This window comes from Cupressus sempervirens, chromosome 11, assembly GCF_028749045.1.
Source record: "Cupressus sempervirens isolate cs-2001-9-10 chromosome 11, ASM2874904v1, whole genome shotgun sequence".
Lineage (NCBI taxonomy): Eukaryota > Viridiplantae > Streptophyta > Pinopsida > Cupressales > Cupressaceae > Cupressus > Cupressus sempervirens.
In genome coordinates this window covers 254364482-254382676 of record NC_143128.1, presented here as the reverse complement: position 1 = coordinate 254382676, position 18195 = coordinate 254364482, and the positions used below count along the sequence as shown (strand labels likewise).

The window sequence follows — 18195 nt, the reverse complement described above, 5'->3', positions numbered from 1 at the left end:
TGGACAGAAGGTAACCATTGTAAGGTGGCGATCTTATAAATGGTAGACCTGTTATAATGGTTCTTTGGGCCGGATTTTGTCGGACACTATGATAACCAATTTGTTATGGTTCTTTGGGTCGGATCTTGTCGGACACCATGACATAGTTACTATTATAGACCAGACTTAAGGTGGTGTTTAAGCTTATGTTAAAGTTACAGAATTTAGTTTAATTGTGTGTTATAAAAGGTGAGATGATATCTCTTCATATACTTGAGAGCATAATGTGTTCTATATCAATCCTCCGTAACTAAGAGGGAGTGTTAAAGTTGTAGCTTCAGTTGGATTGATCCGATTTGATATACATTATTGTTATTGGTAATCATCATTTCCTATATATACTTATCCATGTTAATAATATATATATATATATATATATATAATTCATGTTAATATAATATTATTTAAATGATGATTACAGCATAGAGACATGTCTCATATTTATATGAGATCCAAATCTGCATTTGGAAATTATCAATAACAATGGCTATGATTCTACATTTACAGAAACGATCTTAAAATAACAACATCTAGTGTGGATTTTCAAGTTGCAATTTATGGCATTCCGTTTTTAGAGTTTGGTATAGATATTGGTTGATGTGAAAGGGGTGTTCTACTAGCTAGCTCATAATCTAGATCCTATTAACAATTGTTACTTAAGTTTACTTGGGTACACATAGGACAATTATTACTTTCACTTTATGTCTCAAGTCTCAAGATTAAGACATATATCATAATATGATGCAATCCTATGTTCACATTGGTGTATATCAATAAAGGGTCACCTTTGCAATCTCATAATTATTTATCATCAAATAATTATTTATCAATTTATCATTCGCATCTTTTGGTAGAATAAGAGTATTCTCCATAGTTGATCTCTCTTGTGCTTTCATTAAGTTCCTAGATTGGTTACCTGCAATCTTTAGAAAAATGTTGCATGGTATAGAACCTTCTATACAAACTCTTATGTGGTATCAAAGTTTGTGGACTTGTTAGCCTTGATTGAGAAATCTAGGTTGTAAATCTTGGTGGATCTTGAAGGCTGATAATGTTCTCTTGCATCGAACGATGATCAAGAGAATAAGAAAAAATCGAAAGTAATACTAGATTTGGAGGTTTCCTCTTTGTGGCTTTGTATTCTTAGTGAAGATCAAAGATTGTTGGTGTGAGTTCACCATGAAGTTCAAAGGGTCACTTTTGTCATTTGTTTGTCCAAATCAGACATCTAATGTTTGATTAATGAGGATATGAATATGAGAGGTGGTTTCTATATACAAAAGGACTGCAATTTCAAGGCATTTTGGACCAAAACAGATCCATCCATCACACCCAAAAGGCCCAAGATCCTTAAGATTGATTGTCAAATCATTCAAATCTGAGTGCTTCATTGAGAGCTTGAGGGAAAAAATTGCTTCACTGTATCATTAATGCATTAGCACAAGTTTGTGCCAGAAAAAGTTCGATCATAGCCAAATAGAATATATTGTTTTTTTATTAAAAATCTCAAACTTTTAATCTAAAATAAAAAATGTTTATTGTGTAGGGTATCGCACAGACTATAGTACCCTCGTAGACAAGTTGTACAATCTGATTGAATCCTACTAAGTAATGTGTTTAAATCCCATAGAGATGCATAGTACTAGTCACTCTAATACTCTCTCATTGCTAGTTGAATATCTCACTTTAGGCGAATATTTTGACTACATTGTTGAAAATTATTTTCTTTACAAGTTCCCATGGTGAAAAGGAATATTCTAGTATATTAAAAAGATGCTATTCAAACTTACCAACAAAATAATATTTTGGAGAGTAGAGAGAACATTTTGGGCTTGCATCATCTCCTAACAAGTCGATGTCATAATTTTGGTGCCCATTGTGGATGTCACTTTCCCATCACTTGGTGCCATCCGATTGTCAACTAACATTAGCAAGTTGACCCAATTTAATCTACCCTTATCATTGGAGTTTTTTGGATTGTATATGTCAACTTCATAGGTTCCTAACTCAATTATCTGACCTCCTTTTTAGTCTAATTTTCTTTTGATTTGGGGCAGAATTGTGTACTCTTCGTAGTATTGCTATCAATTTTTGATTTTGGTGCCTAGTGTACTAGAAATTGCAGATCTTCATAGGTGTGGTTGAGTAATTCTCATTTTGGGAACCTTTAGGGCTCCATTCATGCTCCTATAGTAACATTTTTGTTTGTGATTTTTTTGCAAGTGCATTTTTTTTTTCTTGTAATTTGTAGTGGTGTGATCAAATTGACCTTATTTTGTGTAAAGACTACACTTTGAGCTTGCGACCAAATTTGGTATCTATATGTAGTATGTACCAAGATCAAGTCTAGCTTATTGTTTTTACCATTTAATCTCTGTGATGACTGTAAGTACCAGCAAGAATCATTCCTTTGTCATGCAAAATCTATTACTTATTCTCTTCTCTGCTTTCATTTGGTATTAGAGCACCAACCTTGGAGTTGTGTGACGTAGAGAAAGAGTAATAGACATCTCTGTGATGACTGCAATTGCCAAGGAGAATCATTCCTTTGTAATGCAAAATCCCAATCCCCTCTAGCCTTCTCCCTTCCTTTTGAGCCAGAACAAACCAAATTAGGAATTCAAAAACACTGATTGTTTTTGGCGAAACTGGTGTGGACAAGATAAGGGCTAGCTTGTATTGGCAAGCTTCTTCAGTCACCCCGCATTGATTCATTATTGATCGTGGATGCAGGAGTTTTGTATTGGGTGACCACTTGTGACAAAAAATGTCACGAGGGTAGCAATGTCAGAGGATTTGACATATTATGGCAAGTCAAATGATTGTGTGGGTTCGTAAAGTGTGATTTTATATCACAGTGATGATATTTTTATCATATTACTCATTCTAGTCACTGCACTCTATGCAGGCATAGATTTTGATATTTTTTGATTGTTTATAACGTTTGCTTTCGTGATAAAGATGTGTTAGATTTACTCAAACAATTATAGGTTCATTGTTTAAAAAAAGCAGTAGTTATGTTTGAGGACATTTTGAGTTGTCATATCTTCCAAACTTAATAGTGGCTATGTTTGAGTTATATTATGTATGTTGCATTTGAAAGAAATAAAAGAAAGCTGTGTTTCTCTATTCAATACGTAGATCAAAAACTAGCGCAAAGTTATTTGTGGCTTGTGCAGGTGGTGAATTTGATTGATTGAGCCCAGAGATTGATTCAACACAAAGACTATTTCAAGTGTCAACGGTCTTACTTTTCCCAATGGTATTCATGGATTAGGCATTGTTGAAGTTTTTTTTTTGAGGCTAGCACATAGTAAAGTTGATGAGGAAAGAAGCCATTTATTTTGGTATGATTGGTATTATTTTCCAGTGTTCTTGCAAGGTCAAAGATGGAGGTTTAGGTGTTATAAAGATAAATTAGTTATGTAACATAGTGATTTTCTTCTAAGCATCTTATCAAATAACCTATCTTCAAGTAATCTATTCAAGAGGTTTAATAGTGGTTATGGTATAGGTCCGTTACTAATTGATGTCAACATTGTCATCTTTACACACATGTTAAACATCGCTCACATCCTCATGGTCATTTGTGTAAGGATTCAAATGCTTTGAAAGGCTCAAATGTTCCTACTACTAGAGAATTTGATCTGGCATCATATAGATAGAAGCTAACAAAGAAATGGAGGTTGGAGGGCATCTATCATTGTTAGCTAGCTTCTCGCTCAAAGATTATTATTGCATGAGAAGCAACTATTTGTGTCCCTGAAGAGAAGAGGGGGCTTGGCAACACGGTTGTCCTTCCAAGGAGCGATGGGAGGGGGCTGGGGGGCAGGATTTGAATATGATTTGTTGAGCACTTTAAGAGGCATTAGATACACCTGGAGGAGATGTGGACTTTTAGAGGAAAGACGTCTCATGCGTAGACATATCGATGATGAATGTTTCTACAACAATTGAGGAGGTATTAGACACACTCATAGGAGATGTGGACTTTTGGAGGAAAGGTGTCTAATGTGCAACAGTGGAAATTTCAGAGGAGACATGGAATTTCAGAGGAAATGTGTCTTATTATGCAAGGGCGGTGGAAACACTCATATTAAGAAGACAACTTTAGGATTTGTGGTCAAGAGATCCATTGACGCGATTAGTTTGGTATTTCTTGAGCGAGAAAGGAGGATTGGTGAAAGTGCTTCATCATAGTCTCCAAAGCGTTGGTTTAAAACCCTTGCAACTTCCACTCTTGTTCAAATTGATGTAATAAAGGGGAACTTTTGGCGTTATTACAATTTTTTTAGGTTTAGCTTAATAAGAGTATTGGTTATAAAATTGTCAATAATTTGTTATTAATGTTTCCTATTCTAAGCATGATTTTTGGAAGATCTCTACATTGACACTAGCTTATTTAAAGCCATTATCCTATGTACAACCTTTTATAGGACTGCAACTTCCCGACTAACTAGGTAACTATATATTTATTATTTTATTTAATCTAAACCTAAAACTAACCAAATTATTGTAAAACTCCAACTTCCCCCCTTATTACATTAATTCCAACAAGAGTGGAAGTTGTAAGGGTTTTACCCCAACCCTCTAGAGACTTTGATGAGGCACCTTCACCAATCCTCCTCGCTCCCTCAAGAAACAACAAAATTATTGCATCAATGGATCTCCTGATTGCAAAACCTGAAGCTATCTTCACAACATGAGTGTTTCCACCTCCTTTGCGCAATGAGACACATTTCCTTTGAAATACCACATCTCCTCTGAGTGTGTTTAATGCCTTCTCTAGTGCTGCAGATGAGATGCCTTTCCTCTGAAAGTCCACATCTCCTCCAAGTGTGTCTAACAATTCCTCTAGTGTTGTGGAAACAATCATCACTGGTATGTCCGCTCATGAGATGCCTTTCCTTTGAAAGGCCACATCTCCTGCAAGTGTATCTAACGCCTCCTCTAGTGTTTGACATATAACCAACCAAATCATGCCCCTCCTCGCTCCTTGAAGGGACAATTATGACACTAAGTCCCCTCTTCTCTTAAGGGACAAATTTGCCAAATCTTGACTTTAGAGGGACACAAACAATTGCTTCTCATACAATAACCATCTTTGAGTGTGAAGCTAGCTCGAGATGGTGAAAATCCTCCTCCATTGCCTCCAACCTTTTATTAATCTTGTTACAAACTATCCATTTGATGACTCATATGAATCTTTAAAGATGTTGTCTTGTAAAATAAAGATAGTCGTAAAAATACAAGCAATATTCAACATATGTATAACCATTTCTAGAAGATGACAATGTTGACATCAATCAATACTATAATCGATCTTATAACTTCAATATGCCAAACACAAGCTAGATTGAAGGCCTTATAAACTTCACTTTTCAGGCCACTAATCAAATTTAGTGTTATAATCATTTTTAATGTCCACATATAATATGTTAGTTATTGTAACTATCAAATCCCATAAGATTTGAAAGTTGTGTTATCATCTTATGTTTATCACATACCAATCTCTTCTAGACAACTACTTTTTAGGCACTTGAAACTTCATCACATACTATTGTTCTGGCACGTTTGATGCAGGCTCCCAATGGTGCTGCAAAATATTACTCCAGTCTGACACCAACTATTTTTACATTGTCGATTATAGTAGCCTGTGTAGGGAATAGATTTTCAACTTGTAATACTCCAATATTCTAGAATAAGTTGCAAATGGAAGATATGGTTTTCAGTTTACACCACTGTAATAATATCCTTTGGGACTGTGAGTTTTCTCCACCGTTAGGCATTGAAGCATATGTGACTCAGTTGCAAGATAGGCTCAATTGCTGTTGACATTCACAGGTTTCCATCATCAATTTCTACACACTCACTCACTCCTGGGGCTGACTAAAAATACACACTCAATTGCAATACTTTATATTGAATGTCCAATCAAACAATAAACCAAACAAGGAAATTAATAGGAAAATGATCAAAGGCACAGGATGTCTTATTCAATTCAGAGCATAAATACAAGTGTAGTATCTATTTCAGAAACACAAAACTTCTAATCTTTGCTAATCTCCCCTCTTTCAACGGCGATGCATTAGTTCCATGTTGCCATTCTTTCTTCGTCTTTCCACAGGTTTTCCGCTCTCTCTGCTCAATTGTTCTCTCTCCATTCACAACTTAGAGAAAAAACTTCACACCATCCTCCCTCTTGACTTTTAAATCACCATGTTTGCAGGGCTCTACTCACATCGATTCTATGCACATTTTCAACACCATCTTTGTATCAAATTGCAGGAATTCTTTTAGTACCAATTTATTCTTCTCTAATACCAAATGAAAGAGCTACAGTGCAAAAAGGTTGATATCTTAATTCAGATTTACATTCAATATAATTGGATGATCTATACGTTGACACTAGCTTATATAAAGCCATTATTCCTGTGTATAACCACTTACAGCACTGCAACTTCCCAACTAACTAGGTAACTATATATTTATTATTTTATTTAACCTAACCTAAATACATTGAGCATAAAGATCTAGATCATATTTTGTTGGGGGATTCTTGTTTGAGTTATTTGAGGGGGTAATTTTGTGGTGCTTGATTGCATTATTTGGCTTTTTTTTTGTTTACACAATGGAGAAATCTCAAATTGAATTCCTAACTCTAAATAATTATGTTTCATGGAGAAAATTAGTATGGAACTATCTAAAAGGAAAAATGTTGTTTTGGTTATCTAAAGGAAACCAATCCTAAACCTACTAATGCTAAAGAATTGATAATATGAGAGATTAGATGTGAGAAAACACTTGGATGCATATGTTCACTAGTCTATTTTGATTATAATGTCATATTGAATCATGAAAAAAACCTTAGGAGGCTTGAGATTTTTTGAGTTTTTTTATGATAAAACTAATAAAATTAGGGGATGTCAGATTGATGATGATTTGCTTAATTGACATGGGTCTAATCAAGTCTTGTAACCAAGAAGTGTTGGTGGCTAGTGAGCCTAAGGTACAGAACAAAACAACTTATCTTGATAAGAAGCAAAAGAACAAAAGAACATGTTACACAAAGAATCTGACGCCTTTCCCTCTCACATGGAATCATCTAAGAAGGAGAATTCTAAATGTGCATACAAGAAAACAGGGCATGATGAACATCAATGTTATCAAAACTAATTGACGAGTTGAAGCATTTTCTTCAGAAAAATCATTTCAATTTGCTGTCAACAATGTCAGGGGGTTCATCTTCTTCGTCTTCATCAAAGTGAGAGAGATAAGGGGAAAACACTTGTTCTGGTTATAGATTTTGATTTAAATAGGTGGATACTTGAATCTTAGACATCCCATCATATAGCTTCATCACAAAGTATGTCTTTGATGGCTAACAAAACAAATATTGATATCATATAGCTTCATCACAAAGTACATCTTTGATGGCTAACAAAACATATATTGATATCAATGATGAATCATTCGATGATGTTCTCTGTGTGCCTTTTGAAGAGCACATAGAAAATACTGGGGGGAAGGGAGTGTGAATTGATATTTAAAACTTTTAAAAACATATGAAACCGCGTAAAATGGAGAATTAAAGTACAGAGAACAAGCATCAACATGAAGAACACAAATTTCATTTGGAAAGCCCTTTCTGGTAAAAACCCATGGCACTCAATAGATTTCATTAATGAAATGGGCACTCATCCAGATTACATAAGTAAGCACGAACTTGCTGAGAGCACCAACGCTCCTTGAAACACCAACTCAGTTCAGCTGAAGAAACAACTTCAGTTTGAGCACTAACTCGTGCAAAATTCAATAAAACTTTGCAGAATGCATACATCACTTCAAACACCAGTAAAAAATTACACAACACTCCCTCAATTTCTCCCTGTATGCAGCAATGATGAACAATGATTGGAATCAATGGTTGACGCAGGATTGGGCTGTTATCTCAAAAATATATCCTTTGAAGATTCAGGCCGTGAATTGAATAACAAGCTCCCAATAGGTTCCAGAATTCTTGCAGAGATTTGCAGGACTCAATCAAGAACAGGAAACCATAGCTTTACACCACTGATACCCTAATTTTCTTCACCTCTGCAAACACCTCTTCTAAAGACAAGTGATGGCAAGTATTGCACATTAATTTCAGGAAACTATGCTTGCAACATCACCACAGGAATACTCAGCTTTAGGATGTCTGTCTCCAACACAATACAGATGAAAAATATGTTTTATGGTTAAGTCGGCCGCCAGAAAAATATCAGAGGAATGAAGCGCTCAGAAACAATGTGTGCAATACTTAACTTTTTCTTACATAGTAAAAATTAATCCTTTTTACATTGGCATTCTGTAGCATGGTATCTTGTTTGCTCATATACTATTTTTTTACTGTCCATTAGTTATTTGTCATACACGTATGCAATATTTAAGTTGCTTTCATTTCGTTATTCTTGTATGATATGATATGGTACGATAGATTTTAATGACGTCCACAAGGCTAAAGTAGCCTATGGGACCCACACGATCACCTCCCCAAGGCAGGAGCGGAACTGATCTAGCTGCAAAGTTTTGGTTAACTTGTCTCTCCTTCTCTGAAGTTTGATAATCAGAGCCGTTGTTCTTTTCACTTGATCTTCCTCGAATAAGTAGTTGAAGTCCTTGTTCTGCAATATCTCTGTATAACTAGATCTGATGTCATTGTATTCCAGGCAATCCTTGACAAAGTGCTGCTCCATCTCTACTGCTCCCATATTACAGAATAAACACGTTTTGTATGCCCACTCTTCCTTTGGAACTTGCTATCTACTAGTTTCACATCGCAGCCAGTGTGAACTAGTTCTGAGTTGTGCCATCAACATTTTTGCTTTCCAATTAATAGGTGCTCTTATATAGGCCTTTTCATCATGACTAGAAGTGGGGTTAAATTCTTTAATGTAATAGGATTTTTTCTGCCCTATGTGCCTTGTCCATAAAATATTGCTAAATTTTCCCATGACAAACTTCTTTATTTCTTTAATGTTATCCGGGCAAGTATGGATGTTGATATCCCACTTTCACATCCATTTGTCATTTTGCTTCATCCATGTTCTTTTCCATCTGACAAGTTTTTCCTCTACGACTAGCTTGGGGCAGTGATGTTGAAAGATCCCTGATGGATCTCTGCTGCAAATCTGCTGTAGATTTATTTTATTTTTTTGTTTTTTCCTGTTTATTAATGTTTTCTTGTAGAACTAGACGGAAATGCAGAAGAGTTTGTTTGTTTTTGTGTTTTTGATGATTATTCCACATAGAAATGAGAAGTAGCAAATGGCAAGAAAAGAGTCTGAAAATAAATAACAATATGCAGTAAAGTCAGAGTTGATACAAATCGTACTAGGCAAATCTCTGAATTATAGAGCCAAATAAAAGATCCAGTACATTTCCTCTAACAATGACGCCACAACTGGCTGATAAGATGCAAGAATCTGCTGCTGAGTAACCGATTTTTCTATGTATCCAAGTGCTGCAAATGACAGAGTACGGCTGCAAGAAATGGCAGTGTACGGCTGCTAGAATTCACCTCCCATACGCCAAAGAACATGCCCAACAAAACAAACTGTAGGCCCAAGCTGAAGTGGCGTCTACCTTCCTCCTGAATACTGTTGAAACTACTGACAAACCAATACCCAATGCTACTGAGGGTTACGTCCCAGCCAGCAATTTCCCTGGGGTTTGCGTCCCAGAATGCAAATCGCTCAAGCAGAGCAAATCTGAAAAGAAGTGTTTGAAAAATATGCATAATCATGAGAAATGGCGCCCATCTCCTTATAACTCCTTGCAAAGCAATTCGAACCCTAAAGTGACCCCCAATTGGCGTTGGCTATAAAAAAAATGAATTAAATCTTATTTTAAAGTGACCATGTCACTAGAAAATGACCTTTTCCAGCATAGTAATAAATCCATTCACCGAATTGCCCTGAGACCAAAGAGGAAGATTTAGAGAATTTCAAGACCTTTCCAACGAGCTATCATAACATGGGATACGCATCCAGATGAGGCCAAAATTCCCTTATTACTCCAAAATGGCTATTAACTTAGCCTTATTTAAATATTAAACGCTAACTTAGGAAATATTAAAAATATAACCCAAATAGCCACAAACTGCCCAACTAACATCACAAACCATAAAATCATCCTGTCACCTGTTTGTGACTGAAGTCGGAAATCAAGGATCCACTGGCAATCTCATCCCTAAAATCTAGGGATGCTCCTAAAATTTAGGAAACAAGCCCTATCCCTCTGAAACTGAACCCAAAGGGTCATCTCATGGAAACCCAGCCCTGGGCATGATCATACCTCCTAAAAAGTAGGAATGAACCCCATAAATGTAGGAACTGCCTCCTAAAAACAAGGAACATCACCCAATTGATCAATACCCACCAGAAAACCAAGTTCCCTAACACTGAATAACCATACTGGGTCTCTATCCAACCCTGTCAGCCTACAAGACCCCATAATAAGCTGACTCACATGTCTCTGTTAGACTGAGCTAGAGTGGGGATATGACAGATGTGTTTCTAGACCTTGGGTTTTCTTGAAATAGCTTAGCATCCGAACCAATGCGACGGCTTCTAACGGAAAGGAACCCACCTCTGCCAATAAGATCTCATACGACACTATGGTCTTGACTTTAAGATTGAATGTGATGAAGTGTTTTTGAATTCTTTCTACCTGTTGCCATTTCTGTTTGGACATACCATCGCCCCACACTTCACATCCGTATAGAATAATCGAAGTGACCAACAAACCAAAAAGAGATTTCATAGTCGTCCAATCCCATAATTCTACATTCCTCCACTTGTTTTGTAATGAATATCACGCCTTCTAGCTCCCTTGGATTCTTTTTAATCTTCATGTATCTCAATTGAGTTTGTTATGAAAATTTATGCCCAAGTATTTGTACTCCACAATTTCAAGAAGGTTACCCTCAAACAGGAACTTGTCCTGTATACCCCTATTCTTCTTCAGCGAGAAGATCATAACTTTGGTTTTGCTAGTGTTCACTTGCATTCCCACGTCATGGCAAAAACTTTCTAGCGCTTTCAAGTGTTCTTTCAAACCTTTAGCCGTTCTAGCAAGTATTATGATATCCTCTGCATATAAGAGCAATCTTATCACAATGTGGGCCAGCTGTACCCCCTCACCATTGGTCTTGTTTATCCATTCTTCTAATTTGTCAATTTAGAGCCCGAATAACGTTGGAGATAGTGGACAACCTTGCTTAACCTCGATGTTGCTGCCAAAATCCTCTAATAGCCCTTCCATCGTTTTGATTTTAGCTTTGACCTGCTCATACAATATTTGAACAGAAGACCTAAGTTCTTTAGGAACTTCCAACTCTTCCATCCTGTCCCAAAGTTTGTTACGTGGCACTTTGTCAAATGCTTTTTTAAAGTCCACAAAACAACAGTAAGCCTTGGCCCCCTGAGTGTCCCAAACTTTCTCTATCAAATATCTGAGAGTGATGCCGTGATCTATATTAGAGTGTTTCGGTCTAAAGCCTGCTTGCCCTTTTGCTCTTTTACCTTCTGTTTCAGTCCATTTACTGATTTTTTGTTCTACCATGCTGCCAAATAACTTTCCAAAGAGTGGATTGATCATGATGGTTCGGTAATTAGAAGGGTTGTTTATATCTCCATTTTTGTGGAGTGGGATCACCACACTTGTTGTCCAATTTATAGCGAAGCCTTCTCTATTGACACTGTTGAAAATCTTAGTGATGTGTGGTGCCATGGTTTCAACACCCCATTGTAAGTATTCAGCTTGTAGCCCATCTATATCTTGTGCTTTACCAGCAGCTAACCTCCTTATGCCTTGAATAATATCCTTCTGGCTGAATAACTCACCTGTAGTCTTGGTTACCATGATTCTATTTTCTCCTAAATCACACTTGTAGAGGGTCGTGGCATATTCCAGCCATTTGGTTCCTTGTGTGTATTTGAATTGCTTATTTAAATGGGAGCAGGTTATTGTGACTCAAAAATTGTTACAAATGCGTGTCCTGTTCTGGTCATGACCTTTTGCCATTTTGAAACAGAAGTTTTTGTGATTATGCTGCACACTTCTTTGCTAGGCTTCTTCTCAACAAAAGGGCACCAAATTTGTTATGTTTTACAATTTATAATTCTCTTTGTTGCACAATCCTATAGCAAGGCAGTGGTGTCACCAACACAGTCAGGGTGTGTATCTTGATATGCTCAAGTTAAGTACAAAAATATAGCAAATATTATCTCAATAAAGAACCTGAGTTGTAACCAGCCAAAAATGTAAAAGTTAATATGATTCAGGAATTAATAAGAAATATCTTCACCTAGTTTGGAGACAGGTGAGGCACTTCACTTCTTACATACACAATGCATTGTGGATTCGTTTTTGTGAGGATTTTTGATTTCTTTTTTTTAAAAATTAGTCTGCTATAGTTTTTTTGCATACATATTAACTTGTTATTTTTGTTATTCATAAACCATATTCCAGTTTTAATATATCCAGGGCTTTATCAGATTCTGTACCCATATCTGTGTCCAGTTTCCTACATAGAAAGGCTTTATGCACTCACACTAGAGCAAAGCAGATTGTGAGATGCCACCCAACTGCTGGGAAACTGTCAGGAAAACTTCCAACAAAATTCTTAGATTACTGAAAGAATCTTCTGTATTCAGTATCTTTTTTCCAAAATACCACATTATTTGTAAACCTCGCATTCACTATGAAGGCATCCAGAGATGTAAATAGCTCAATTACATTTTTATTCTTAACTTGTAAATATAGAGTAATGATGATTTTAATCATGATTTTCTTCTTGGTATGCTGAAAGTTGAGCCATAATCTTTTTGGTTTTTTGTTGTATCATTAACATGCATATTTTTACTTTTTGAATGCCTTAATGAAATATATAATGCTTCCAGTTGTCAGAAACTAGGACTAATAGAGATGTTGTTTCTGTCTTTATTTTTCAGGGTCATTGCCGATGTTAGCTTCTCATGCAATTGCCATGCGTTTAATGTGGGTAAGTCCAATATCAATTGATAATTTGAGTTGTAATTCTAGCTATTGTTTCTTATTATATTTTTTCACAGATAAGTTAAAAATGGATTGGAATTTTGTTTCTTCTTCAGCTATAAAAATAATGCTAAAAGAATGAAAATGAATACAAAAGGAGAAGAAATACACATGGAGGGAAAAGGATGAAGGTTCTGAGCATGGTGAATGGATATTGAGAAAAGAACAGAAACATGTCTTTCTTCGCATCAGAAGATTAAATGGATTAAAATTCTATGAATGAGTAAGTTGATTGTGTATCAGAGGCCATGTGCTAAGACCATTACGCTTGTGGCTCTGTGAATGGCAGCTTTCCAGAAACTAGGATTGAACTATGCAAGTTGGACACGTCCAGTTTATATGAACCTACTAAGGTCTGGCTTCTGAATTGCTCTTGGATATTATTAAATATCTATTGAATTCGGTTTGCCAGGATGATTTGATTTCAAGTATGCTTATTAATTTTAAATCTTGGTTATATTAAGCAGTCTATTGTATGTGAAAGTCAAATCCAATGCATTCAACCATTTTAAAGGGTTTGTTTCATTTATTTTTTAAGATAGGAATCAATTTCTGTTTTTAATTGTCTTTATACTGTTTGGCATATTTCTAAAAAAATTAGGAATGTGGAACCCATTTGAGGTAGTACCAGGTTGCAAAGTGATGTCAAATTGCAGTTTACTATGAATTTTTGCAGGAAAGCAGGTGGAGATGATAAAAGGATGCTATTTATGTTTTTTGAGAGGGTATGTCTTTCTCTGTATTCCATTCTCTGTACTCTCCTTGTTTCATTTATTAAAAATAATATTGTAATATTTAGTTATAATGCTCAATTAAGCTGTTAGGATAGACTTTAGGAATTTTCTTTATTCTTTTAGTTGTCATCTTCTTTTCTTAGTATTGATCTTATCCTTACTGTGTAATGTCCTCAATTTTAATAAAGTATTTTAAATAATTAATGGTCCCAGAATTTAAATCATATTATAAAATGGACATTTAATTAATTAGTAAGGGGGCCCTTTTTTATTTTTTGACCGTAGATGTTGGCATGTTGGCCCTTTTTTGTAAACCCTCTGGAATTTCTCTCAAGACATTTAAATACCAGCGTGGAGTTTTTTTTTTGATAAGCAAAAGGCCGAGGTCATATTTAAATATAAAAAGAGTACAACCCAACTTGTAAGTGAAAGGACAAAATTGGGTGATGGTCCCTCATTTTAGCCCAAATTTTAAAATATATCCTTTATTCTACATCCAATGGTTATCTCTAAAGATATCCACTCTTGTGTCTTAAATTACCTGAAATGTCACAGAAACACTAACCAAAATAGACAACTCCATATTTCTTTGTTAGATGTTAGAAAACTTAAATAAATATGTGAAATTATAAGATCGATTTGGCGGAGATAGAAACTAATTATGATTAATTGAAATACTGTTCTGATTTAAATGTTTTCTCAACTTCATTCTTGAACTTTGATAATTTCTTTCCTTTCTATTTAATGATACTAACAATAGTAAATATTAAACTTCTCTTCAATCACATCAACTTCAGATGATTGAATATATATATCACATAATCGTACTGAATGAATATATATATATATATATATATATATATATATATATATATATATATATATATATATATATATATATATATATATATATATATATATATATATATATATATATATATATATATATATATGCACAACCTTACTGATTTATGAGTAGCAAACGACAGACTGCAGATATATCGAAGACTGTGTATTACATGCCTTATATTGATGATTTCCATCAGTCATTCGGTCGGCATTAAGTATGGTGGGAAGCAAGCCCATGTAGGGGCATGACCCTACATGGCTTATGCCACGTAGGGCCATGACCCTATGTTGGCATTGCCGACAAGGATGATGGCCAATACTTATATGAATTTGATTCTTTAACAATCGACTTGATCATAACTTCAACTTATGATTAATATGTAATTTGACATATGTTGATTATAATATATATATATATATTTCAAGCTTTCACATATTTTTCTTTCTATTAACACATATATATATATATATATATATATATCAAGCTTGATTTTATCAACATATATTACTCATCATATTTGCTTCAATTCACTATGAGGCTAATATTCTCAACACTCCCTCTTTAGCAAGGAGGGAATTGAAATAGATATAATACGAGATTAAACACCACCTTAAGTGTGGTCTATTAAGTTGTGGTGTTTGGCAAGATTCGGCCCAAAGAACCATAACAAATTGATTTTCATGGTGTCCAACAAAGTCCGGCCCGAAGAACCATGATAACACTTCCTCCAACAAATTTTGGTGTTAGGAGATAGATCAACTATCGATAAGGTCATCACCCTACAATAGTGACCTCACACATATGAAAGATCGTCACCTTTCATAACACAAGTTTGCAAATTGTCTAATTTTCGATTATTCATGAATATATTAACTTACAAATGTATTTACAAATTTGTCATACCAAGTTTACCTCTGAAGTACTCTATTTTCAACCTTGTAAGAGGCTTGGTGAAAATGTCAGCATTTTGCTCATTAAAGCTGATATAAATTAGTTTGATGACATTTCTGTCAACCATGTCTCTTATGTAATGGTATGGAGTCTCGATGTGCTTTGATCGATTGTGGGAAATATGATTAGCATAAAGTTTGATGCAGCTCTGGTTATCACAATGAATCACTGTGGGACTTAGTTACTTTCCCAAAAGTCTAAATGATAGCTTTCTTAACTATACTGCTTCACAAGCTCCCATGGAGGCTGCCATATATTCAACTTCGGTGGAACTCAAGGCAATTGTTGGTTGTTTTCTGCTAAACCAAGATATAATTGCTAACCCAAGACTGAAGCAACACCCTGTAGTACTCTTGCGATTTATAGAACAACTAACCCAATTAGAATTAGTATATCCTTCAAGTTTAATCTCAACATTTTTGTACTTCAAGCCAAGACCAATAGTACCACGTAGATATCTCAAGGTATGTTTAGCAGCCATCAAATGAATCTTCTCTAGTTCACACATGAAATGACTTAAAACATTGGTGGCATAGCAAATATCAGGCATAGTGTTTACTAAATACATAAGTGATCCAATGATCAGTGTGTAGAGAGTGGGATCAATAGATTATGAATTCACAACTTCTTTTAGCTTGTGTAGATTTGTTTCCATCAGAGTTGCTAGAGGTTTACGGTCCATCATCCCAAATTTAGTTAATATGTCATGTGTGTACTTTCCTTGATTTAGAAGAATATGGTCTTTCTTTTGACATACTTCTAGATCCAAAAAGTAGTGTAGAAGGCCTAGATCCTTAATTTCAAATTCAGCTATAAGATCTTGTTTGCATCTTTCAATTAAAGGATCTTCACTTGTTATTAATAAGTCATCAACATATAAAACAAGTATTAACATGTCATCATTAGATATTTGGAAATATATGTTAGGACTAGCTTCATTTTTGGAGTATCCTAGTTTGGAGAGGTAGCTATCTGTCCTTTCATACCAAGCTTGTAGTGCTTGTTTGAGGCCATAAAGAGCTTTCTTTAGTTTACATGTATACAGGTTCTTATCTTTTATAAAAAAACCTTTAGGTTGTTCGATATATAATTCTTCATTAATGACACCATTCAGAAATGTGGTCTTGACATCCATTTGATGTATCTTCCATCCTTTGGATGCTGCAATTGGAATAATTGTCCTTACTGAAGTGTATTGAGAAACTGGAGCAAATTTTTCCTTATAATCAATACCTTCTTTTTGAGAGAAACCTTGAGCAACAAATCTTGCTTTATGTTTTTCAATACTACCATCTGAAGCATACTTGATTTTGTATTACACTTTGATGAAACAACTGATTTGTCTTTTGGCCTCGGTATAATATCCCAAACATTGTTTTGTAATATGGATTGATATTCTTCGACCATAGCATCTTTCCATACTTGACAAGATAGGGCTTCTTCAACAGTTGATCATTCAGATTTTGTAAGCTTAGTTACTAGTGCAGTGTAACAAGATCTATTTATGGTTTTCTTGCTCTCCCTGGAGATTTCATCTGGGTCAACATTATTTTCTTCAATCATTTTTCTTGCCCATAATGGCCTTTTCTTGATATTAGAGATGTCTCTATTTTCTGTGTCCAGGAATAGTTCATTCCCTTGTGACATCTTCTCCCTTTGATTTTCATCTAATTTTGTGATGGGCTCATCTTTTGTACTAGTGGATAGTTCTAAAGCAGTGTTTTCTTCAAATTTGACATCTCTGTTGATTTCAATTGATCTTTGCCCAGGTACATAGACTCTATACTCTTTGGAGTTTTCATTGTACCCAACACATATTCCTTTCTTCTTGGATGGTTCTAACTTGGTTCTCTTTTCTTTAGGTATGTGAATGTAAATGGGGCCACCAAATATTCTGAGATGACTTAGGTCAGGTTTAATTCTTGTAAAAGCTTCTTCAGGAGTTATATTTTCTAGGATTGAGTGTGGGCCTCTATTTTGAATATACACAGTAGTATTAGTGGCCTCCGCTCAGAATGAGAAGTGTAAATTTTGATCATGAAGCATGGCTTTTGCTACTTTAACAACGGTTCTGTTTTTCTTTCTACCAGCCCATTCTGTTGAGGATTATAAGGTACAATATACTTCCTCTTAATCCCAACAGGGGTGCAAAATTCTTTGAAATTTTCAAAGGTATGTTCACCCCCATTGTCTGATCTTAGAGTTTTTATTCTTTTTGATGCTTGATTTTCCATAATTGCTTTGAACTCTTTAAATTTCAATAGAACCTCATTTGATTCTTTGACTTTTAGAAAAAAGATCGAGGTTTTCCTAGAAAAATCATCAATAAAGATTATGTAGTATGAAAATCCTCCTAGAGAAAGTGTTGGCATAGGTCCACATAAAATAGTGTGGACTAGTTCCAGAATTGATTTAGGCTTGTGTTTGCTAGGAGGAAAAGGTCTTTTTACATTCTTTCCTAGAGCATATCCGTCACAAATGCCTATATGGTTTGAATTTAAGTTAGGTGTTCCAGTAGTG

At 35.1% G+C, this 18195-nt stretch overlaps 1 protein-coding gene across 2 annotated transcripts in view; it reads left to right on the top strand.

The window, feature by feature from the left end:
- The window catches only part of LOC149529116 (CBBY-like protein), a 223412-nt gene that overhangs the window by 15169 nt on the left and 190048 nt on the right, over positions 1–18195 (top strand). For both annotated transcript variants that reach the window (XR_016358876.1, XM_089810563.1), the window contains exons 2-4: positions 13038–13087; positions 13430–13493; positions 13817–13865. Coding sequence is in view for 1 of the 2 variants with exons in the window: in XM_089810563.1 (XP_089666689.1) it covers positions 13038–13087; positions 13430–13493; positions 13817–13865 (163 nt within the window). In the remaining variant the exon portion in view is untranslated. The remainder of the gene's footprint in view (positions 1–13037; positions 13088–13429; positions 13494–13816; positions 13866–18195) is intronic.